Here is a 27705-nt window from a genome sequence, read left to right as displayed (position 1 = left end):
TTCATACTGTTTTAGCCTTTTGTTTTCATAGAATTATTCAACATTATTCTCTGAATTAGTATATTGTCAATCAGTTTCTAAATTAAAAAAGGTATGGTAATTTTGTTGCATCACCGTGTCTTTGAGAAAACTATCCAGTTTAAATTGACATTAAGATAAAATGCTTAAAAATTAAAGATGCTCGCATAATAAAGTTGTTATTTTCTCCTGACATTTCAATTAACCTTTTCATAGAAATACCAAAGGCTGTTTAGGCCTAACAGGCTTAGTTGCCCACTCAAGACAGACAACATGTCAATAATACAAATGGGGACTTGTGCCAGCATGAACAGTAACATGAAACACTGGATGTTTCTACTGTTCAATGCATTAAAGTCAGGGGTTTTTTTTGGCCCGATTTTATAGCCTAAATTCGGCTATGTACCAATTCCCAAAAAGTATACTTTTATCCCAAAATGTGGCAAAAAATTCCCAATTTCCAAACAAAAAAATTATTATAAAAAAAATTATTATATGATTTTGTTCTTTTAATTTGAATGATTATAAAGAGTTTTATCAAATTTAATATTTCCCCAATCAGAGGACTTTTGGTGTGAAAAAAAGGCTAATGAATTTATTTTTCCAATTTCATGAAAATGCCGATAAAATTCCCAATTCCAATTCCATGGGCTATCTTCCCAAAAAGTGGGAAAAAAACCTGAAAGTTGAAATCTATAAGGGGAATTATGATATAAACAAGAGGGCCTGAAAGGCCCAAAGTCGCTGATCTGAGATAAAAAGAAATGACCTGTTCTTTGCAGCCCAAGATATCAATGGAACAAATGTTCTAACCAAGTATCATGAAGAATGAACAACAAATGGCCCCTTGGCGGCCATGTTTTTTTAACAGACCTCAACCATTTTTTAACTCTTCCAAGATATGTCCAAATTTCATGAAGATTAGGAAAAAAATGTGTCTTCTAGACTGTTCACATGTTGTCACTATATACATATAAAGAAAACTGCCCCACTCCCTGGCGGCCATGTTTTTCACTGATCATGACCATTTTCAAACTCGTCCAAGACATCCACATACCTAATGTTTTGACAGAATTTCATGATGATTAAGCAAAACATGTGACTTCTTGAGTGTTCACAAGCTTTTTTACTATATAAATATAAGGAAAAAGACCCCCCTGGCAGCCATGTTTTTTTTTACCGATCCAAACCATTATCGAACTCAACTGTCCTATCCAGGTGTGGTAGTGCGGTCTCCTTCGCTTACGCAAATGAACCAGTCACAGGACGGTTACAAGTAATGTTACTTTGTGAGCACTTATGTAATGCAAAAATATTTATTTGACAAACTCTTATTTCCGGTCAGGATGACTATACTGACTGGTTGTAATTCAATTAACAAAAGGCGTTCAGTCAGGGACGCCTAAATACACTCAAAGAATTTATTTATAAGTGAAAACCAAGGCAGCTTTAACAAAAATAACTAATTTTTATTCCAAGAACTCGGACAATGAAGAACAATGACAGAAAATTAAGAACAGGTACAAGCCAAGTCTAAAGAATCTAAGTATCGTTACAAAAATGAACAACATACAGCAAATACCTTAATGAATGTAAAAAGAAGTTCAAAATCTGACAAAAAAACTGATATAAATATAAGTTACTGTTAGTCTAGAAAGTGCTTCAAAAATCTAGTTTACAAAATAGGTCTAATTTAATCTAAAGAACAATATTTATGGAGATTAGGAAACTTCAGTGAATCAAATGTAAAAATAAGCTATATTTACTAAAGTTATTGAAATAGAATAGTCTTCCTAATTTAGAAAATGCCAAATAGAAATAATCTAAATAATAAGAATAATTAAGAAAATAATGCCAAATGTTTTGATGCTGGTGTTAAAAATAATTTAGAGTTAAATTATTTCAAAATTCCAACCTTTTTCAAGAGCTGTTAACTTTTCAAGAAAGCATCAAGAGATTTTTAAATCAGCCAAAACAGCTTATTTTATACAGTTCAGAAGAGATCAATGGCAGAGTAGTCAATTTTCCCTCAGAACAGTGCATTTATCAATGATCAATATCTTCCCAAATTCCAGAGCAGAACTAAAAATAGATTACTGAACCAGGTTAAACAAGGGAGATAAATACTGCATAAATACTGCAAAATCATGTACATGTTGTCTTTCTTTCAGTTATCTCTTAGTTGAAAGGCTTATCATAAGTGTTAATGACTAAAACAGTTATGTTAACTATGAAAATTATGTGTTATGAAAAATTACATAATACAGTTAATGTCACATAATATTGACATAATAAAACAAAATTTTACTACACAGGAAACCAATGTTCTGACTAAATTTCATGAAGATTGAGCAAACTGGAAAGTTAACAAGATTTTACTATAGCCATATATAGCCATATTAGGAAAAATGCCCAACCCCTTCGCAGCCATGTTTTTCAAGCCAAGGTTACCATTTTTGAACTCATCCAAGATATCATTGGGACAAATCATCTGAGCAAGTTTCATGAAGATCGAAAAATAAATGTGGCCTCTAGAGTGTTAACAAGGTTTCACTATAGCCATATAATGAAAAAAAGCCCTGCCACCTTGCAGCCATGTTTTTCAACCAACCGACATCATTTTCAAACTCGTCCAAGATATCATTGGGATGAATCTTCTGAACAAGTTTCATGAGGATCGAACAATAAATATGGTCTCTAGAGTGTTAACAAGATTTTACAATAGCCATATATAGCCATATAAGGAAAAAAGCCCCACCCCTTGGCAGCCATGTTTTTCTAGCAAACGTAACCATTTTCGAACTCATCCAAGATATCATTGAGACCAATCTTCTGACCAAATTTCATGAAGATTGGACAATAAATGTGGCCTCTGGAGAATTAACAAGTCAAATGTTGACGCCGCACAACGCACGAATGCCAACGGACGACGGACAAAAGGCGATCACAAAAGCTCACCATAAGCACGTTGTGCTCAGGTGAGCTAAAAACACGTTTGTCTCACAAAATAAATCTTGGAATTCTTTTCAAAAGTGATCACATGCTTGCAACTTGGAATGTCACAAAGGATGTAATTATTTTAATCATAAATAATAATTTTAAATCTTAGCTAATATAGGCTTTATTAAAGTACTCTTTCCAGCAATGAATTGCAAGTTTGCTGGCAAGTTTAAGAAATTTTCCGTAAATAAAATTATACTTTATGCATAACGCATTGAGCCTGGATTTCCCAGAGCATATCAATTGTCATCCATGTACTCTGTGATCAAGAAACATCAATCAACCCAATTTGACCTTTATTCATTTGATGGTATAAAAAGCAACAAAACCCATGACAACAATAAGAAGTCTGATGTCTACACATTCATAAAATCTCTAATATTCACACCCACCTTCAACGCGTCAGCCTCTTTCCTGTCCATGACATCGAGCAGCAAGGCAGCAATGACGTTGAAGCCCTGACAGTAGCCGACTGCCTTGTTCCAGCGCGCGTAGGCTAGCAGTATCCTCTTGAGGACCGCCCGCTCGGCCTCGTTGTCCTCCCCGGAGAAACCACTGCAGCCTGTTCGATGCAGGTCCTGAATATAGCACTTCTCAATTTGAGCCTTAAAGCTGGGCTTAAAGTGACATTATATGATTTTTTATATATATTAAGTTGTAATAAATTGATAAAATATGTTACAATTACACAAAATAGGCAAGAAAAATTATACATTTAAGACGAATTTCATAAAATGCAGCAAAGACAAATAAGCGCCCCAAGCCGATTGTGTACATATTTTCCTACAATAACTGAAGCATTCATCTTTTTAGTAAGTGTTCGTGTGTTGTATGAATAGATATAGTTGCAGGAATTTAAAATGAACAGTTAAACTAAATTTAGATTCACATCGTACATGCATGATTTACATGCTGGCGAATTCGACTGTACAGACATTTTCAATTTCAGAATTAAATATCTAGCTTATTTCGCATTTTTCGACACATGTTCTTCTTAACTTTTATTTTAATTTATATTGAAATTTATGTTTAATAAGTTTTTTACACCTTTTATATAAAATAATAAATATTTGACAAAATCGTATAATCTAGCTTTAATGCATGTTCGTAAAGTGTTGTCCCAGATTAGCTTAATTGTGCAGTCTGCAAAGGCTTTTTAGGGACAACACTTTCCGCTTTGATGATATTTTTTATATAAAGAAAATCTCTTCTTAGAAAAAATCAAGTTTAGACAGAAAGTGTCATCTGTGATAAGCCTGTGCGGATTGCACAGACTAATCTGGGATGACACTTTATGCTCATGCATTGTGACCTCTTTTCACAGGCTGAGGCTCATTTGTTTGTTTATTAACCCATTCATGCCCAGTGGACTCTCCCATCCTTCTAAGTTGGATCAATTTATTTCCAAAATTAGGGATGTCAAGTATATTTATTTCTATATTTAGAATATTTCATAAAGAAATTCCTTTAAGCAAACAGCGTAGACCCAGATGAGACGCAGCATTATGCGGCGTCTCATCTGGGTCTACGCTGTTTGCAATGTCCTTTTTTCAGGACGCTAGGCATGAATGGGTTAATGTGTTAGACTTTTTCCTGTTTTAAACTGCATTTTCAAACAATAATGTCATATTGAGTTTTACATTATGACTTGTAGTACAACAAATTGCAGAGAAAAAAATTGAAATTGGGTAAACATGTTGGACCAAACAAAGTAAAACTATAATTAATTTGAAATAGTTCACTCCACAACCTGTAGAATAATTCAGCTAATGATAACACTTGCTTGGCAGAGGTATCACTCAAATACAAACATTTTCATTAAGTTTGGTAATTATGACTGCTGATGATGATAATTACAAACAAACTGTCTTTAGAAAACCAATTACTTATACCACGCCAATTGTGGAGACAATACAAATATTACAAAGCAGCATGGTTCAAATATTTTTAGTAGTACCTTCACAATCTGCATGCCCAAAGTGTTGTCATCTGGGTTGCTTCTCTCGTTAAAGGCAAACTTGACAGTCTTGTCCCAGTCTATCTTCATGTCACAGATGTACTGGTCTGCAAGGCTCAACCATACCTAGGGGAAAGTAAGGTTATGTTAAAAGACATATGGGTCTTGCTCTGAAAAACACAGAGCTACGCATGTCAGTAAAGCATTGTCTTAGGAACAATCCTTCCTGCTTTTACTGCAGTTTTAATTTTAAGTAAGTCTTTTCTGAACCAAAATCTAATCTATTAGGCAGAAAGAGTTGTCCCCAATAAGCCTGTGTTGACTGAACATGTTAATCTAGGACAATACTTCATGCACATGGAATAAGCTCCGTTTTCTCAGAGTGAAGCTAATATTACAGGAATAATATATCAATTAGCAGACTTTTTGGTAAGCTACACTAAACAATACCTGGGGGAGACCAGTCATGTCTACAGGATTTAGTATAGGACTAATCCATAAGTTATGAGATGTATTGGTCAGCTAGACTTAATCATACCTAGGGGACAGTCCTTGCAATAAAATAGGAATAATACATTTGTAGCATACATGCCATATTTTTTCAGACCAATTCCGGGACATTGAGTTAAATTGTCCGGGACTTTTGCCGATTTTCCGGGACATGTATAAAATGTAGCGATATTTATAGACATATGCATTTTTGGTACTTTTTTTTGTTTCGCATCGTTAATTGCAAAAGTTCGAAAGCCGATTCGAAATACACTTGATCTATTAACGTCAAATTAAACATTACTACTTCCGATACAAGCCACGTGTTTTCAGTGTAAGCGTTCTAAATATAGATGGTGACGTCATTGCGTTATTGTTATTTAGACCGGTCTGTAACGCGTAGTTGTTGATACGCCTTTATTCATCTATAACATTTATATAATAACAAGGATGACGTTTGTATATGCTTATATTTTTACTCAACTTCTTTGTCGGTTAAACTTGCGAACATAAACTGCTTTTAATTTTTTACTCAGCGATGTTGGACTTCAGATGTGTGAACAACTATCCTTTGCCCTTACGCAGCGGGAAATAATGACGTAGTAGATTAAAGTCAATTAACAACCACATTAAATAATGCCGCCTTTTCGGTTTGACCGCGAACGTGAGACAATCGATATGATAACAAGACCCCTGTTAATTGATCGATTTTGACACGTAGCGTAGTCTGCCTATTCGGGTAGGCATTGTCATGGACACGCTGTAGATATGCACAGATTCAAGGTGCAGTTAAGCCTAAGATAAGGTACATGTATACATGTATATGGATTTTGTAAATTCCGGGACATTTGACAGATTTCGGGGACAGCGGGACAAGTTCTTCATTTCCGGGACTGTCCCGGACAATCCGGGACGTATGGCATGTATGTTTGTAGTCACAAGTTGCACACTTCAGCAAAGTGCAACCATAAGTGTTTTTTTAAGCTAAATTGTGTTTGAAACCAGAGCCTTATTGACATTTTTAGTTTGTTACTTATGAAGAAACAGTTTTAAGCATCATTCAAACGCTACAAGAGATGAGACAAAGTCCAAATCAGCAGACAGCCAACTTATCGATCACATCACTCCATTTTAGAGATAAGTTATATTATAAAACAAAGAGAATAATGTTTTTTAAAGTTTCCAGTCATGTCTAAACCTCTATCATCTGAGTGCAAACATGAACAAACTGAGGTATGTAGAAAGATACGTGCAATTAAATTCTCTCTAGAATTATAGTTTGTTCCTAGAAACTGAAACAATTTCAATGGCGCCAAAGAATTTCATGCACCAAGAGTCAGCATCGCAGCAAGCTTAAAAGACAACAATATTTTCTTTCGTGTTCATGTAAGAAGACTTAATTTATTTCTCTTTTTGCAAAGTATTGATTTACTGGGCATTAAAATTTATTCTTTATAAATGCCAAAGAGATCTCACTCCATTGAACAGAAAAGGATCAATGAAACATATTTTGCAATGCCTTCCAGCATTCCAAGAGAAGTATTTTTGCATTCTACTGAAATGAAATGAGTTTTATTTGTTGATTGCCAAATAAAACTAATTGAAAGTAGCTCTGTAATTATTCCAATTACCCATAAAGTCACAACTATTTATATTATCTGTCACATGATTTTGATAAAACGTTGAGTGTACTTTGTAATGCTAACATGAAGATTTTTCTCAAGACAAAGTAAAATCAATCCACAGCTATTAAATCTCCAATCAACAACACATGAAACCTTACTTCTGAATATCTCATTTTTTCACTCCCATTTAAATGACAATTATCAGGGAATATCGGTTGAGAATTGTGAAACCATTTCTGATTAGCACAGTTTCTTTTAAGATTTGAAGATTACAGTTTAATATTCTGATAAAAGGTTATGGCAAAGTTATGGAAATCAGGGTATCAAATAATGGGAACAACCGAGATACCTTTCTGCGGAACTCATCTGGAATGCCCAGTGGTAACCTAGCAACTGCCTTCATAGCGTCCTTCCACTGGTCGAACGCACTGTCCCCACCCTGGGGCTCCAGAGAAAACTTCATCCTCGTATCAATCTCTGAAAAAACAAAATGATTTCTTAAGCATTTTGATTTATGTTTGCTTTCTCATAGTGACACTCTTTATTCTCATTGTCTGTAGGCATGTGTAGGTCAAGTTCATCTACAAAACACAAAGTCCATTGCCAGCTGTTAAAGGCAGCTATAAAGAATACAGACGATAAATGTCATAATTATGACTCAAGCATGATTTGTAATCATAAAAGTTGGTTGTGAGAAACCTATTTTAATATAAAGAGTTTTGACAGCTGCAGTTGAAAATCTTTTCAGAGTACTGCTGATCTTAAATATTAAACAATTATTTAAGTGAATTGTGCTGGAATATCGCAAAATTCAACACTTACATGTGAAATACTGTTAATTACCATTTAAATGTGTACAGTCATTTTGATTTTCGATCTTTGATTTGAAAATAAGTATGCCAAAACATGTGTCAGTAAATAACGATGAATTGGATATCAATCAGTTCTAATCAGAATTTAACGATCATCTAATGACAGATGTAAGAAATCAATGCTTATTAATCATGTTCCAGTGTAGGCAGTGGAAATGTCAGAAATTAAAATGCTGAGCAAGTTAATATATACATGCTACTGATCATTATAGCAATTCAATTTGATGGAAACCAATTGAGACAATCAGTGGGATGATATAAAGGATTGCATGAAAAAGAGCTAGTCAAAGGTGTGGAAAATACAAAATCGCCTACTTCAAGTACACCATTTTGATACCCATAAACCAGAAAATTTTTTTCCATATAACACACAAGTTTACTTGCAAATGGCAAACTCCCTGCTTCTGACAAGTCAAGAATAGTGACTTTTTTAACATGTGATGAGAGCAAACGGAAAATGAAATAGGAATAATATTTTTACCGACTCAATTATTTACATGATAATCCTTTACAATTAATTCAATGCAACAAAGAAATAAAGCCTATAATCCCAAGAATAGCATTTGAAAATAACAAAAAAGTATTGTTTGCTATTGTTTTCATGAAACTTTAAAAAGTTTCTATTACAAGATTTGTTATTTATTAAGGCCAATTTGACTGTTGTTTTCCAGTCAAACATGCAGGTACATGTATCTGACAAAGTTTTATGCCCGCATCAGACAAGGGTCATATGGTGGAAATAGCAACCATGTATTATTTAGCAGCAATTTGTATCACATTTGGCATTCAGATTTGTCAATATGTACAAACTGTTTGAAACATCGCTTTTGATTTAAGATTTGGTAAGTTTTAGCAACAAAACCTGAGTTCCAATCATACACAATCGTTTTTGGTGTCTTTCTCCAGTATTAGTTAATTTAATTAAGGACTAAATATGGTCTGTCTATTTAATGCAAAGGGAACGTTAACAAAAATACTCTATGAATAATTTTTTTTAAATGTTAAAGGTCCCTGTGATTAACCGCTTGTTGCATAAACCGATTAATTAATAATTGAGTTTCTATAAAATGAAACACATTCTTGGCGTCAAACAATCAGTACAACAGAACCATAATGCATACTACCAACAACATTAAATCTTTGTTTCAAATACAAATGATTCATTTTGAAGTGGTAATTATGTATTTGTGTATGATTTTGGTTTATGCCAACCTCTTCCATAGATAATTTCTCAGTCAAATTCCTCCTGCTTGAATATGAAAATGTTGATTTCAGTAATTTTTTTTTTTATCATTCTCCCATTATTTGTTTAAAAATTGACAGGCATTGCATTTCACCATTCCCTTATATCACAATTTAGGTTGCAATAAGTAAATGATATTTTAAACAATGATGTTTGATAGTTGATTTCTTTCTGGGCTAATTAAATTTATTCTGGTCTCATAAGAAAATATAAGCTACGAACCCAGGTGGCAACCAAGTTCCTGAAAGTTAATTTATATCTCTGTAGACCACAAACAATCCATAAGTATGTTCTCTTCAGAATATTCCAGCATATCTTGGAGCGAAGAAGTCGAGATGGCAATTGATTGATGGTCAGTCTATTTATGTATGTAATCTTTATTTTCATGTAAAACATCAAACATTACTTCATGGATGTCACTTGGGAATAGGGATTATATTTGAAATGCATGAAATTATATCCTATGAAAAGGGTTTAGGAAAGATTGTGTGGTTAATGGAAAGAAGAAAACTATATAAATGAGTCTGGTTCTGGGAAAACCAGGTTTAACGCATGTGCTTAACATATCATCCCAGATAAGCCTCTTCAGTCCACAGAGATTTATCAGGAATGATGGGAACGGCACTTTCCACCCTAAGACTGGATTTTTTTCATTAACAAGAGGCTTTCCTTATATGAAAAATTCCATAAAGTTAAAAGTGCCATCCCTAATAAGTCTGTGCGGACTAAGCAGGCAACCCTAACACAATAGTTTACATGCATTAACCCATTTATTTTTTTTCATGACTAATGCTCATATTAATATTATTGTATAACTTTTGGATAAAATTATCGATACAATTTGCAAAATCCTGCAGTGTGTGAGGACAAATTTGCTTCACACTTTATTTTGTTTCAGGGATTCTATATTCAGTGACACATATCTCAGTAAACAAAACAGAGGATTGCATGGGGTGTATCCGATTGCTTACAAAATGAGTAACTAGGTAAATAGAAACCCCAATGCACTACAAAAAGATTCAGTCAGCCAATTTTGGAATGGACACAGCAAAATCATGTTCCAGACTGATATAAAATAGGAATTAATAGCCATATGTGTGGGAGATTTTTTTCCCCTGGCAACTGTTGGTCTGTAATTGTTAAGCTGCCATAACTTGATATTGATCTGACAAAAATAGAATCATAACTTGACATGCTGAGATTGTCAGAGAGAATCATGCCCTCTTACAAACAGCAGGATTATTGCTATTAAACGACTTCCTTTCTAGGGAAATTAATAATTTCTTTATTTGACTAAGAAACTATAGCACAAATTACTCAAATAATCGAATTTTTTACACTTAGTTTATATAGCCAAATAACTAGAGCTTTGTCACAGACGTGACGTATACCCCCACATGCCGCATTGACACAGGCTATTTTGCATGCTGTCGTCACAAACAAGAGAAGCTAAATTATGGCGATTTTTAAGAATTATTATGCCATTATCGTTTATGGCCATTTTTGAGCTTTGAACTCAAAGTGTGACCTTGACCTTTGAGATATCGACATAATTCTTTCCTGCCACACACCCTCCAATGATGGTGATTAAATGATTTTTAAATCTCCCAATGAACGACATAGTTATGGCCCAGACAAGCTCATTTATGGCCATTTTTGACCTTTGAACTCAAAGTGTGACCTTGACCTTGGAGATATTGATGTAATTCTTTGGCACAACACACTGTCCAATGATGGTGAACAAATTTGCCAAATGATTTTAAAATCTCACAATGAACGACATAGTTATTGCCCAGACAAGCTCATGTATGGCCATTTTTGACCTTTGAACTCAAAGTGTGACCTTGACCTTTGAGATATTGAGGTATTTCTTTAGCGCGACACACCGTCCAATGATGATGAACAAATGTGCCAAATGCTTTTAATCTCACATTAAATGACAAAGTTATGGCCCGGACAAGCTCATTTATGGCCATTTTTTACCTTTGAACTCAAATGTGACCTTGACATTTGAGATATCGACGTAATTCTTTCGCGCGACACACCGTCAAATGATGGTTAACAAATGTGCCAAATGATTTTAAAATCTCAAAATGAACAACATAATTATGGCCCAGACAAGCTTTCGGGACAGACCGACAGACAGACCGACAAACAGACAGACCGACAAAGTGACTCCTATATAGCCCCCATAACCATTGGTAATGGGGGTATAATTATGTTTAATTAATATTAAACTATGGGAAAATAATTTCATCGTCATCTTTTGTTTAATCTGAAAGCATATCCAATTAATTAAAATGAGTATAAATGTATTTGCTATTACTTCAGGGCTAATGTTTGCATACATATATATAACAGAAAATATGTGTACATTATTTGGTATGAGTGCTTTAGCATTATAATTGCACAAGATCATTTGTGCTCAAAGGCAAGTATAAAATGGACAGAAAATGCTCGTTTGCAGACTCTGAACTTTGTTTTCATACATGGGAGACAGTGATGACTTCATTTATACATTTCAACATTCTAAATTCATAAGCAACTTAAAATGTAGGAAGAAATAAGTTTTAATTTAGAAATTATAATAAAGATATACTCATTTGAGAGATTTGAACACTACTAAGATATGTTAAACATACAGATGATGGGCAGATTCTGAAATATTTTTTACATGTATGTAACAAACAAATAAATTGTAGGTAAAAAATATAACCAGAAATATAAATTAAAAGTTAAATCTTTAAAAAATAAAACTGACCCAGCTATGCTCATCCTGGTGTATTTTTTGTAATCAAGATTTCAATGTCTATTTTAACTGTCGAAGTACAGTAAATAAGTGGCAAACATTATACATTCCGTGAGGGAAATAAAAGAATATTCATCCTGAAATTATATGCATTATTAATGTATAACAATGATTTATTGAATAACGATGATTTATTGAATTACCTGTTATTTCTATTACTAAATATACCAAATATAATATATATGTACCAAATATTTCAGGCCATCCATAGTCATGAAGTTACATCAATGAACATTAAGATACATACATCATCATGAAATACAAAGGTCTAGAAGACTGTCCAACAACAGTATGTCTTCTCCCATGGCTCTGCAATCATTGCTCTTCTGACATATTTCGGAGCAAAAATATAAACCAACATTTTCTAGCCCTAATTTTCATTCAAGTTGTGTATAAATAAATCATGCAATCTACACAACCCATTAAACAAAATAACAATTATGACCCAGTTGCTTGTACTTTCTGTGTTAAAACAAATTAAAGCTTATTTTAAAATAACTATGTGTTACTATAATAATATTATATATATGTTACAAATGTACATGTATTTCCAATTTTAAATGTAAAACCATATCATCTTACTACTATCCAAATTTTAGAGCAAAAAGATAAAATGAACATATTTCTATTATAAGCAAAACACTCTCTATTACAAATGTGGCAAAAATAAAATCACAGGCTATCCATTGAAGCTGATGACAGTGAAAGAATTGTGTTTCTGTCCATGCCATCATTATAGCCGATCCTTAGAATTACGTAGGCTTCCATGGTGACAGAAATAGCATAATAGCTTTTCTAATGGGATTTGATCACAGTAGAGTTAAAAATAATTGTTTGGAAGAAGATTCCAGGTAACTGTCAAATATGGGTTTTGACATAGGTTATAATGATAATAATATGCAGTGCTAGAGTTGAATACCAATAGAGCCACAGCATTTTTATGTTTTTGTAAATGCAAACTTGCAACAATATATTATAGTTTCATGTAAACAATTGTTTAATGTAAACAAATTACTCTTGCACAAGTTGGAAGAAATATGTATGCTAATGGTAAAATAAACAGTTAAAATAAAGTAACAGACATCAATCAGCATATATATTCATTTATAACATGACCTACGCTCCAGGAGTGAAATAACGTAATGCTCAATTTTGTTTGTTAAATGGAGGATATTTGTTGGATTCGGTGGATTATCGATTTTAATTCACGAGTGATCATAGAAAATATATTTTTTCTATGATCACGAGTGAATTAAAATCTATATTCTGCCGAATTCAACTAATTTTCTTTTTATTGTATGCCCTTTTAAACAGTTTATATACATTGTTAAAGAGTTAAACTAAGAATTTTGCTGGGATAATGACGTCATTTCGTCAAAAAAATGACGTAATTTCACAGTAAACAGTGACAATTATCAATAATTTTCATTGATAATTTTCACTGTTTGAAACATTGAAATTATCAGTTTTAATTCACTGATATTTCTCTATAAACCACCGGAAAGCATAAAATAAACGGGTGTTATAACACTAGTTATATAACTGTAAAATGATGTCATTTTTTTGACGAAATGACGTCAATATTCCATTGAATTTCTTCAGTTAAACTCTTTTACAATGTGAATAAATGATGAAAAGAGCATAAAATAAAAAGAAAATTTGTTGGTCATGTTATAAATAGAATCTTAGATTCGTTGTCATTTTGTATTGAATTTATTAAACTCGTCATCACTCTGCAAGCCTCGTTTTTATCTTTATTTTATAATAGATGACTTGTTTAATAAATTCAATACAAAACTACCACTCAAAACTACCACTGAAAGATTTTATATATATTTTATAGAAGTGTACATATTAATTTATAATGTTACTAAATGTGTATGTTATTATGATCAGAATGTGTTATGATCTCACAAAAAGAAATAACTATTTTATATTATTATACAATAGCAACATGAACAGTTGTATATGTGCTAATGACTGGCTATTTGCAGTTTTTTTGTACATGAAAATGATTATAAAACAAGAGCACCACATAACGGGTGCCACCCTTTGCTGCGAAAGCTTGTCAGAATTTTTTTTTTTTTTTTTTAGAGGTCAGTGACCTTGACCTTTGACCTAGTGACTCAAAAATGGGTGCGGAATGTAAAACTCATCAAGGTGCATCTACATGTGAAGTTTCAAAGTTGTAGGTGGTAGCACTTTGATTTTAGAGCCAATGTAAAGGTTTTAACACGACGCCTACGGCGCACGGCGGACGACACGGGTTTTCTCCGCAAACAGCCTTGCTAAAAATTATATAAATGGGGGATTGCATAACTGCACCCACAGCCGAGTGTGGCACCCGTTAAGAGCACCGCATAACGGGTGCCACACTCGGCTGTGGGTGCAGTTTTGAATAAATGAAAGCTTGTCAGATTTTTTTTTTTTTAGAGGTCACAGTGACATTGACCTTTGACCTAGTGACCCAAAAATGGGTGTGGCATGTAGAAATCATCAAGGTGCAGCTACATATGAAGTTTCAAAGTTGTAGGTTGAAGCACTTAGATTTTAGAGCCGATGTTCAAAACCTTGACAAAATGTTTAAGTTTTAGCACTTAAAGCGGATGACACGACACAACGACGACTAGCTAGCTATGACAATACTTCAGGTTATCTTCGAAAACAGCCGAGCTCATAAAAAGATTATAGGAAATTGGACTTATTATATTTATATATTATATGTATATTACAATAATTTTGATTTTGATTCATTGCTTAAAACACTACCTTCAAGGCAGCTGGGCCATCCTTAAAAATTCTTTTGTTTGACATAACCCGACCAGAAAAAGCTTCAAGAAAAAACTAATTTTCATTATTGTTATATAAATTCTAATCCAGTTCAATAATTTGTTTAAATAAAACTACAAACTCAGAATAATTTATAATTATAATTTAACAAACCTCATGCGACGCTCTAATGCATATGTTTCCAGAGGAAACCAATTATTTATTTAAAGACAATTACCGGTTTAGAGAAACACACTCAATATTTCGATCATGTTTTAATTGGTTAGCTTTTGTTAGACAAACAGAGCACAAAATTATCTATAAATCAATTGCCTATCAGAACAATTAATATTAAATAAGGTTTGAAATCATGGGAATACTAAAACTTTCTTTCCAAACGAAAATGTTCATGTAAAGTATTTATATCAAGATACCAATAAAATGAAAAGTAATTTCAGTTGTCTGCTGGCTGTAGACTAACGAAGTAAATCCAAGTTTCATCTTTTTTGGGGGAGGGGCTGGAAATTATATTCACAACGCAAACAGCAGCCCAAGATACCAACTTTCATGACTAGTAAACAACCTGGGTGGCAGCCACGTTTTTCAACAGACTAGAACCATTTTCATGCACATCCAAGATATCATTTAAACAAATCTTCTGACAAAGTTTCATGATGATCGGACAATGAATATGGCTTCTAGAGTGTTAACAAGGTTTTACTATAGCTATATAACAAAAATGCCACACCCCCTTGGTGGCCATGTTTTTCCACCCACAGGAACCATTATCTAACTCATTCAAGATATAATTTGTGCAAATCTTGTGACTTAGTGTCATGATGATCGGACAATAAATGTGGCCTCTAGAGTGTTAATAAGGTTTTACTTAAGCAATATATAGCCATATTAGGAAAAATGCCCTGCCCCCTGGTGGTCATTTTTTAAAGCAACCAAAACCATTTTCAAACTCATCCAAGATATCATTGGGACACATCTTCTGACCAAGTTTCATAAAGATCTGAAAATAAATGTGGCTTCTAAAGTGTTAACAAGGTTTTACTATAAATACAAGAGGGCCTGAAAGGCCCAAAGTCACTCACCTGAGATAACAAGATATTATTGGGACAAATCTTCTGACCAAGTTTCACGACGATCGGAAAATAAATGTGGCCTCTAGAGTGTTAACAAGGTTTTACTAAAGCTATATAAGGAAAAATGCCCCGCCCCCTGGCGGCCATGTTTTTCAACCAACCGGCATCATTTTCGAACTCGTCTAAGATATTATTGGGATGAATCTTCTGACCAAGTTTCATGAAGATTGGACAATAAATGTGGCCTCTAGAGTGTTAACAAGATTTTAATAAAGCCATATAAGGAAAAATGCCCTGCCCCTTGGCAGCCATGTTTTTCAAGCAAAGGTTACCATTTTTGATCTCATCCAAGATTTCAGTGGTACAAATCTTCTGAGCAAGTTTATGAAGATCGGAAAATAAATGTGGCCTCTAGAGTGTTAACAAGGTTTTACTAAAGCCATATAAGAAAAAATGTCCCGCCCGCTGGCGGCCATGTTTTTCAACCAACTGGCATCATTTTCGAACTCATCCAAGATATTATTGGGATGAATTTTCTGACCAAGTTTCATGAAGATCAGACAATAATTGTGGCCTCTAGAGTGTTAACAAGATTTTACTATAGCCATATATAGTCATATAAGGAAAAATGCCCCACCCTTGGCAGCCATATTTTTCAAGCAAACGTAACCATTTTCAAACTCATCCAAGATATCATTGAAACCAATCTTCTGACCAAATTTGATGAAGATTGTACAATAAATGTGGCCTCTAGAGAGTTAACGAAGCAAATGTTGACAACACACAACGGACAACAGACGACGGACAAAAAGCGATCACAAAAGCTCACCATGAGCACATTGTGCTCAGGTGAGCTAAAAATACGATTTCTTCAAAGATCGCAGAGCCTTTTTAACTGTTTAATGATTTACATCTAATTTAATATTTATTAATATAAAGTTGTCGTGGCCGAGAGGTTAAGGCGATAGACTAGAAATCTTTTGGGATCTTCCCGCGCAGGTTCGAATCCTGCCGACGTCACATACTTTTTGCATCACATTTTATTTATTTTTCAACGTAATTTGATTTGATATAGCATATAAGCTATGTTTATTGTTAAATATGTTGCAATTGTTATGCACATTCTTCAATTTTTAACATTAAAACATCGTTATGGCTAAATTGGGTGATTCACTGCTGAAAATACGAATCATGCATGTTGCATTTTTATTTTTAAGTTCAAAATAGTACTCAAATGATACTATTTTGAATTTTATGACACTTTGTTTTAACTCTTTCCCTCTCAGAAGCAAAGTGAAAATGGCTATGTGCAAACAGCATAAAACCAGAACAGCCTTCGAGTAGCTCACAGCATGTTCAGGTTTTATGCTGTTTGCTGATCATCCCCATCTAAAGATTGGAAATGAAGCCTTTAAACCTTAAATCTAGTAAGAAAGGTCTTTATTTAAATGTTACTTTCTTAGGGACTACAAATGTTTAAAAATGCATATCTATGTGGTAAAGTGTTATACAAACATTAATTTCTACATGGCTGAAACCACTTACATTACATGGCACTCTTCCACATTTAACACGTTATAAAAAATAAACGTCTGTAAAAGAACACTTATTTCATCTTGTTTAAACTTTAAACACCTTTAATGCATCTGTAAACACCAACTGCATGCCCATATTTGGAAATCTGGATGAATTATGGAACTTTCATATACCCCTGGAGTGAAAATAAACTGGACAAAAGCCGAGCGTGTGGTTTGTTTTGAAAAAATCAGTATATTTTTTTTAAAAGCATGGAAAGCCTACCTAAAAATGTGCATGTAGTTCAGTGAAACAATGCTGATTAAGAAAATAATACATGAGATTATATTTGGATAGGTTCCCATTACGGGTGGGATACCAGCAACCTAAACCATTTTCGAACTCATCTTAGATATCATTGGGATAAATCTTCTGACCAAGTTTCATGAAGATCGGAAAAAACAGTGGCCTCTAGAGTGTTAACAAGGTTTTACTATAGCCATATAAGGAAAAATGCCCCCCCCCCCCTGGCGGCCATGTTTTTCAACCAACCCGCATCATTTTGACCTCGTCCAAGATATTATTGGGATGAATCTTCTGACCAAGTTTCATGAAGATCAGACAATAAATGTGGCCTCTAGAGTGTTAACAAGATTTTACTATTGCCATATATAGCCATATAAGGAAAAAAGCCCCACCCTTTGGCAGCCATGTTTTTCATGCAAACGTTACCATTTTTGGACTTATCCAAGATATCATTGAGACCAATCTTCGGACCAAATTTTATGAAGACTGAACAATAAATGTGGCCTCTAGAGTGTTAACAAGGTTTTACTATAGCCATATAAGGAAAAATACCCTGCCCCCTGGTGACCATGTTTTTAAAGCAACCGAAACCATTTTCGAACTCATCCAAGATATTATTGGGACAATTCTTCTGACCAAGGGCATGATGATCTGAAAATAAATGTGGCCTCTAGAGTGTTAATAAGGTTTTACTATAGCCATATAAGGAAAAGTTCTGTGCCTTGGCAGCCATGTTTTTCAAGCAAACGTAACCATTTTCGAACTCATCCAAGGTATCATTGAGACCAATCTTCTGACCAAATTTCATGAAGATTGGACAATAAATGTGGCCTCTAGAGTGTTAACAATGCAAATGTTGACGCACACACAACGCACGACGGACAAAAGGCGATCACAAAAGCTCGCCATTAGCACATTGTGCTCAGGTGAGCTAACAAAAACAACAAAAGCAATAACTCTTATTCAAGAAAGTGAAGGGTAATTGTCCTTAAGCATGGCACTTCTCCTCATTCATATCAATACACCCATGAAGTTTCACGTTGAAATCGTGCATGGTATCCGAGACATAGCCCTTAAATTCATCATACAAATAACAAAGGGCAATAACTCTTATTTAAGGAAGAGTAGGTTTATGGTTCTTTTGCATGGCATCTTCTCTTCATATATATATATATATATATATATATTACCGTAATTACTCTATGTTTTCAGACACCCCTTTTTTTAGCAAAAATAATTATTTTTCGTGACTCTTAATTTTCAGACACACAATTTTCGTCCAAAATTAATGTCTCTAAGTTTTCGGACAGTATATCGGACAGCGCTATTTTACCAAATTTCGGTCCTGTTTTCGATATCTAATGACACTTCGATCATGGGGTTTTACAACCAGATTAACATCATAAAACATGGCAGGTGCATGCCTGAGGGCAACAGACCATTACATTTGCGTTATTGGGTAAATAACATTGTAAACCGGTATTAAACAATGGTTTCGCCCGATAGCATAAGCCTTATGACAATTACCGGGGGTAGTGCCAATTAACAGTTCAATTATCTACCGCAATGGTACTCACCCTTCTCATTAAAATAACTGTGGCAAATACTAAACGCTTCAAAGTGTGATGCACCCAGGATTGCAAGTTTTACGAACAATGGAAGGTGTTCGACAACAACTATCGGAAATAAACAAACAAATAATTTATAGTTTCCTTTTTTATTTTGTTAATTACAGGTTCATACTAGCGAGTATCGGTACATCACATGCTCATATTTGAACTGGTTGGTCAAAGTACAACCTTATAGTAACTTTCTGTCAAATAAATTAAGCATTTAAAATTATTTAAAATGCAGTGCAAACATATATAACTGTAATTTGTACTATACAGCATGGTATTTTACAAGCGCGTGCTATTACCGGTAGTCGTTGATATAATTGGCGCTATTTACGAACACTTCAATTTTCGACTCTAAGTTTTCGGACACCTGTATTTTGTGTATATTTTTGTATCTAAGTTTTCGGACACAAAAAAAAAAATTAAGTGTCCAAAAACATAGAGTAATTACGGTATATACACCTATGAAAATTCATATTGATATCGTATTTAGTTTCTGAGATATAGCCCTAAAACGTTTTGTGACAGAGGGACGGAGAACTGACTGACTGACTGATGAGCGGACCCACAAGCCCAATTAAACAAGATGCGTTTGTGAAACACTCTGTCCCCCTATATGACGTTTGACTTTGAAGGATGACCTTGACCTTGACCTTTCACCACTCAAAATGTGCAGCTCCATGAGATACACATGCATGCAAAATATCAAGTTGCTATATTCAATATTGCAAAAGTATTCATAAAATAAGCGATTTGGGCCACATATAGTTGACCTCTGACCTTGAAGGATGACCTTGACCTTGACCTTTCACCACTCAAAATGTGCAGCTCCATGAGATGCACATGCATGCCAAATATCAAGTTGCTATCTTCAATATTGCAAAAGTATTTATAAAATAAGCGATTTGGGCCACATATATTTGACCTCTGACCTTGAAGGATGACCTTGACCTTTCACCACTCAAAATGTGCAGCTCCATGAGATACACATGCATGCCAAATATCAAGTTGCTTTCTTCAATATTGCAAAAGTATTCATAAAATGAGCGATTTTGGCCATATATATTTGACCTCTGACCTTGAAGGATGACCTTGACCTTGACCTTTCACCACTCAAAATGTGCAGCTTCATGAGATACACATGCATGCCAAATATGAAGTTGCTATCTTCAATATAGCAAAAGTTATTGCAAAATGTTAAAGTTGGCGCAAACAGACCAACAGACAGACCAACAGACAGACCAACAGACCAACAGACAGGGCAAAAACAATATGTCCCCCACTTCTATAGTGGGGGACATAAAAACTAGTTTATGCCGATACCGATGTTTACTTGCATTTGATAGAGAACCATAATTGCGTCTATGTATTACATGTATGAATGAATCTGCACAGATAAAAGAATAAGTAAAACGGCATTATCATGATGGCCAATGTTTACCTTTCGGCTGTTTCCCAGGTGGACCACTGTCCAAGGGAGAGGTCAGGGGTCGCCCAAGATTTATGTAGTTCAGAAATCCAAACATAATGTCCAACTTTATTTGAACATTTCTCTTAATAAAGTATATGCTTCCGAAAATGTTTGACACATTTCTATCAAGAGTTTTTCCGTCAAATTCCGACTCTCAATGTTTGTTATTTTCTTGTCATTTTCTTTCTGGACAAGCAACTAAAGACATATAATAATGCGTTGTTCAAACATTTATCAAACAGTATAATACATTATCCTCTTGCATGTTTTTTCTACATTACCATGACTTATTATTGAATATGATTAAAAACAGCCCATTGCCTTGTAGCACCAAATTTTATACCGAACAGATGAGAATAATATGTCAATATTTCTTTCGTATACTCCATCACATCTGTATGATACAATGTATCTTGGAATAATATTATATTTCCCAATATACTTTTTTCTACACTTTGTCATGAATTCTCAAACATGTAATGTATCTAGAATCCATCAATGAGCAACAAAACTTTCCAAACACTGTTCAAGATTTCATTTCCTTTTACAAGCACTAAAATAGATTCACAGAGGATAATTAAATATGCTCTAGCTATTTTACAATCCAAAAGTAGCCAGCATAAAGTCAGTTGTACAAAGACAGCCTATGACAATTCAGGAAAAAATCAATTGTTCCTTCCCACTACTAGTGATTCTACAGACTTCCAATATTCCAATACCCGATCATGAGCTTTTGAATGGCAGCTGAGACTATGGACAAAGCCTACTGAATCTAAATAAGTTGTCATTTTCCCATACGCATATCGAGAAACCATATTACGAGAAACTCCCACTCCCCCAGTAATGACAGCTTGTCAGTTGAATGAATATTTTTATTTTAAGAATGGATATAAATCATATAACATAAATTATTACAAATCAGCATCATAAACTACTATTGGATCATTACCAGTAGTTTAACATATATAATATATATATATTCAGTTTAACATCTCACTAAATCCCACACAAAAAATAGTGTTTTTTTTAAAGATAAAACACAGAACAAAATTGCATACATCTAGAGATTTAGAGATTTTTCTTAATACAAACACTATATCACAGAGATTCCATAATATCTTTCAAATGGCCGACACATAATCCACCCACGCATATTAATAAATTAGGGTATCTTATCTCCATGGCAACCAGTGCGTTCAGATCAAATGAAGAGCATAATCCTATCACAAACATTCCACAAATGTAGTATATGTCCGAGAGCCATGATAGAGGACACACATAATGATTACTGATTACACCAATACTATTTATGGGTGTCACCAATTTAAAGTGAGTTTCTCGTCATTCATAAAATGAACTTTTATTCTAATATTTGTAAATACAGCTCTTTATTGATTAAATAAGTGAAAGAATCTGTTGTAAAAAGGGATAAGAAGTGATAAAATTATAGAAGGAATCTTCGTATGAGTTGGGAAAGCTTTGATACAGGATTTGAGGCTTAAGTACATAAGAACAATAACAAACATGTTTTTGTTTTGTTCCATTGAAACTTGCTAACCTAGCTCTGGCAAAGCCTGACTGTTAAGTGCGTGTGGAAATTTCATCCGTTAATAAACGTTAACTTTTTTGCATTATAATTACATTTTTTTCATAATCATGTAAACAGTGCATTCTAAGTGTTTATTTACAAATGTCATCATGTCAATGTCACAAACAATCCTAATAAGAGCACAGCATATGCAAATAAACTCATAGATATACATGATGAAATACTTCTTTTCCATAAACAAGTGGTCAAGTAATGTGATTGTATTGTATGAACCTTTATTAATATTGCCTTTCATTGTGAAATTACCAAATAAAAATGTTAACAATATGGCGTTTGATGAGTAAATTTTTAAAAAATTCAACAAGACGAAATTCAGAAAAAATCATTCAATGCTACAATAAGTTTGGCTACTGGGTTCAAACAATTCATAGGGACACTACATGGTTCAAGTTAAGGATTTAGGGCTCTAATATAGTCTGATTTGAGTGCCTTGGTATTCTGCACCCTAAGTTGAAATGTAAGAAAAATGTACAGAACAATTAAGGACTATCAGACATTCAAAGTTGCAAAACCTCAATCAATTTCTCAACATTTATTCTGAACTATTACAATATTGATTAAGCAATACTTATTTGGTATATATATCTTTATGCATAAATGCACTATATACTTTTATGCATATATGGCAGCAGACATGACACTTGGAATTAACTTACTCGGAACACCTTTAGAGTGACACTCATTTACGGAAGGAGGCAAAATTATACCAGATTCATAACAAATTTAAGATCTTAACAAACAAAAATTAGGACTTGAACAATGAAAATTTAATATATCAATACAAAAATCTTCTTTTAAAGCATACATTTGTGTTGCTTTTTTTATGAAATAACATTTGTATATTCTTTTTAATAATCAGTTTGACCAGCTTATATAGAACATCAACATTAAATACGATTCATTAAAAATACAAATACAGCTACTTATAATCCACACTAAACATCAATAATATTCAGTATCAAATTTCACCATAACAGGATATTTCTGGGACCTCACCAGATGTGTTATTCTCACTTTGTAGCCCATATTTCACAGTTTGTCCCTGGTTGCTAATGATCTGACAATTCAGTTCTCTGGAGTTCCAATATATCAATAACAGGCAAAGACTATTGGCAATTTACATCAATGCTAGCACAAACTCACGTCATCTAGATGTAGAAACTGTCAAGGTAGTCTGCTTGTTGTTTGCTTATTTAATACCAAGGAGTGGCTTGGGTTTATAAGAGAAGTTGATTACTTCTTGTATCTCGGAGAGCTAAACTGAACTTATTTTGCATTGGATTTTCTGTGTATTTCATCGGACAACTGATGACGGTTGAAGGTATATAACGCAATATTGTGACTTTAAATAATATGATTTTATATATTTATATATTATATATCAAATAATATTTCATTTACTTGTATACAAATTAACTACCGGGGTAAACAAATGCTTTTGTTCCAATTTTCACAAACATCTAATTAAGTGATATGCGTTAGGTCACAATTCATCGCATTTGCTGCACCAAAATTTTGACTATGAAATAACAATTATTTATATTTTTTATGCCCCCCACCACTATAGTGGGAGACATACTGTTTTTGCCCTGTCTGTTGGTCTGTTTGCGCCAACTTTAACATTTTGCAATAACTTTTGCTATATTGAAGATAGCAACTTCATATTTGGCATGCATGTGTATCTCATGGAGCTGCACATTGTAGTAAAAGGTCAAGGTCATCCTTAAAGGTCAAAGGTCAAAAACAATAAATCAAAGCAGCGCAGAAGGGGACATAGTGTGTCTGACAAACACATTTCTTGTTTATTGCTAACATGTGGTCCCTTTTGCCCTGCATGCACTTTTTAAGCACAGTTTTTGTTTTGTTTCATATATTTTTTGCTAAAGCCTAGATGTTTAAGAACTTCTGTTTATTTTTGTTGTAAAGTTCAAAGTAGAAGATTGGTGCCTATAATAAGCTCAATGTGTTTGGCAGAAATGCTTAACAAATATGTAAACAATTTCTAGTAGCATTCTTTGCTTTTTGCTTGCATCTGATTATATTGAACAAGAGGGCCATGATGGCCCTGAATCGCTCACCTGACTCATTAAGATCAGATGAAAACTATGACCTCTATTGTCTACACAATGTTTTTCTATGATTTGACCTAGTGACCTAGTTCCTGACTCTAGATGACCCAAATACAATCCCAATCCAGATTTCATCAAGATAAACATTCTGACCACAGTTCATAAATATTGGATGAAAACTGTGACCTCTATTGTCAACACAAGGTTTTTCTATTTATTTGACCTAGATTTTTACCCCAGATGACCCAAATACAATCCCACCCAGATTTCATCAAGAATTCTGACCAAATTTCATAAAGATTGGATGAAAACTGTGACCTCTATTGTCTACAAAAGGTTGTTCTATTATTTGACCTAGTGACCTTGTTTTTGACCCCAGATGACCCAAATACAATCCCAAACCGGATTTCATCAAGATAAACATTTTGACCAAATTTCATCAAGATTGGATGCAAACTGTGACCTCTACTGTCTACACAAACAAATTGTTGACGGATGGACGCACGGACACACGCAGGCACGCACAACGGACGCCGGACATCACACGATCACATAAGCTCACCGTGTCACTTCATGACAGGTGACCTAAAAATATGTGTCGGAGATAAACATGAACAGTTGTGGTTAAAATCCCATAGAAACAAGGGCTGTTTGTAAAACATGCATGCCCCCCTATATGGGCTATAAGTTGTAGTAGCAGCCATTGTGTGAATACGTTTTTTGTCACTGTGTATGGTGGTGGTGGTGGTGGTGGTGGTAGTGTAGTAGTAGTAGTAGTAGTAGTGGTAGTAGTAGTAGTAGTAGTAGTAGTAATAGTAGTTGTTGTAGTAGTAGTAGTAGTAGTAGTAGTAGTAGTAGTAGTAGTAGTAGTAGTAGTAGAAGTAGTAGTAGTAGTAGTAGTAGTAGTAGTAGTAGTAGTAGTAGTAGTAGTAGAAGAAGTAGCAGTAGTAGTAGTAGTAGTAGTAGTGGTAGTAGTAGTAGAAGTAGTTGTAGTAGTAGTAGTGGTAAAAGTAGTAGTAGTAGTAGTAGTAGTAGTAGTAGTAGTAGTTGTAGTAGTAGTAGTAGTAGTAGTAGTAGTAGCAGTAGCAGTAGCAGAAGCAGTAGCAGCATTACAAGACCAATACTTAAGAATGATCAAATGGGAAAAGGTAACCTAGCACTGGCAGTAAATATGGGGCTCATTTACAGGTCAGATTTGGAATCTCTGCTGTAAATGAGATTTTGAATGAATTAAAGGGAGGCAAATCTGTAATAAAAAGAACATGCATAAACCGTAGTTGTTTCCCTTGTTTGAACCATGCTAAATCCTTACAGGTTTGGAAAGAATTGGATGAAAAATTTGGACTTTATTGCATAAACACCATTTTCTCAATTCAAGGGGAGGTAATTCTGTACTTCATGGACCAATAATGCTCATTTTTTGTAGGGTTTGTGTCCTCATTGATATAAAGACACTGTGCAAATTTGGAAAGGATCGGACAAAAAATGTGGAAGATTTTTGAAAGTTTTCACAAAATAGGCAAAAACGAATAAACATGCAAAGTTCAACGAGCTCCTGCGGCCATGTTTTTTGACGAATCAAATTTCTTTGAACAACTTTTTCAGGGGAGCCTTCAAAGGTCATCCCTGTGAAATTTTTTGAAAATCTGATGAGCGGTTTCTGACAAGAAGATTTTTTAAGGTTTTTACCATATATGGTCATGGCGGCCATCTTGGTTATGTGATCAAATTTTTTTAACAATTCTTTTGTCCCATGACCTAGGGATGCTCCACATGAAATTTAGTTGAAATTGGCTCAATGGTTTAGTAGAAGAAGATGTTTACAAATTGTTTACAGACAGACGGACGGACGGATGGACGCCGGACGCTGAGTGATCACAATAGCTCACCCCGAGCTATCGCTCAGGTGAGCTAAAAATGAATAAAAATATCATTATTTTTATTGCACTCGCTTGCATCAATGTCCAATAATTGAGAAGTAGTTGTGGCCTTTCTATATTAAACTATTACATCAATTAATCTGAATTTAATCGACTAGTTTTTATTCATATTACTATTGAACAGAATGTATTTACTATAGTAAAAACTCTTTTTACAACCACTTCGGTATTACGACCAACTTGCTAAGACGACCACCAATTTTCAGTCCCCATTTTTTCCTTCTATATTTCAATGGTCAATACACTCACTAATCCGACCAACCAGCTAATCCGCTATTATGACCACTTTAATCAGTACCAATGAACGAAATTGCTCTAAATTGACACCCGCCAAACAACCAGTAATTTTCACACCTTACTTGATTTGGTGTTGTGGTTCAATCGGGTTTGTGTACAAAGCCATTGTGACCCAATTAATTACAATTCACGACAACTGTTTGCTCGGCTCCGTGCTGTCATTTGATAGTTGGACATGAATCCGCTCAATGAGATTGTTATAAAGATGATAACCTATGACGTTGTGACTAACAAAATTGCATAAGCCATTGAAAAAAATTCACTATTAATAGAAATTGCCCGTTATGATAAACTCCTGTTTAAGCTATGTTTAAAAATAACATGTCAGATGTGAAATGTCGTCTGCAATCCTAACATTTAATTGTATAACCCATTCTAAATGTTCTTATTTTTCCTTTGTAGGCTCAAGCTATTCAAAAAAGAACAGCTGAATTCTTTAAGTAAACCTAAAGGATAGTGTAATCATGAAAAGTACATGTACATGTATTTTTACTTCTTGTTTGAAAAGCCAGACATATTATCTTTGTACATTGCATAAATAAATTAATGTTATATTTTATGCAAAAAGATTAAAATTCATTGATCATTAACATATTATCTGTCCATCAAATTCATGAAAACTCAGAATTAAGACCACCTCGCTATTAAGACCACTTTTCAAAAGTCCCACAGGTGGTCTTAATAGCGAGGTTTCACTGTGTGTTAAATGTATTTTCTATAAAAATTAAAAGCTTTTTTATACTAAAAAATTTAACACACAAGGATCAGTTGGATTGTTAAGTTTTAATTGAGCCACAAGGTGCGAAAATGGGTAATATGCCACACGTGGTAAGGTTAGCTCCAGACAAGCCTGTGCAGTCACGCAGTCTCGTCAGGAGTTTCCCTGACCGGTATAAGGTCGTGAAATGTCTCGAGGTTTCATTATAGGTAAGTTTAGTCTGGTAATAATTTTTCTGACACCCAGATGTGATACACTTAACAGGGGAGTTAATATTTTTAATAAGAGACA

General features: G+C 34.0%; 1 protein-coding gene and 1 non-coding gene across 6 annotated transcripts in view; one reads left to right on the top strand and one right to left on the bottom strand.

Annotated features, from left to right (window-relative positions):
* Positions 1–27705, bottom strand: part of LOC127880229 (TBC1 domain family member 30-like) — a 62466-nt gene that overhangs the window by 20977 nt on the left and 13784 nt on the right. For 4 of the 5 annotated variants that reach the window (XM_052427551.1, XM_052427566.1, XM_052427536.1 and 1 more), the window contains exons 4-6: positions 7439–7566; positions 4976–5101; positions 3411–3596 (exon numbers count right to left, since the gene is read on the bottom strand). In XM_052427551.1, the coding sequence (XP_052283511.1) occupies positions 3411–3596; positions 4976–5101; positions 7439–7566 (440 nt within the window). Of the gene's footprint in view, positions 1–3410; positions 3597–4975; positions 5102–7438; positions 7567–20751; positions 20919–27705 lie in introns of those variants that run through there. The other variant, XM_052427557.1, reaches the window with a different exon arrangement.
* Trnas-aga (transfer RNA serine (anticodon AGA)) lies at positions 16812–16893 on the top strand. The gene has a single exon. It is a non-coding gene; the product is annotated as a tRNA-Ser (tRNA).

Source organism: Dreissena polymorpha, chromosome 1 (assembly GCF_020536995.1).
Source record: "Dreissena polymorpha isolate Duluth1 chromosome 1, UMN_Dpol_1.0, whole genome shotgun sequence".
NCBI lineage: Eukaryota > Metazoa > Mollusca > Bivalvia > Myida > Dreissenidae > Dreissena > Dreissena polymorpha.
The sequence above is the reverse complement of the archived record's forward strand: the minus strand, read 5'-3'. Positions and strand labels throughout refer to the sequence as shown.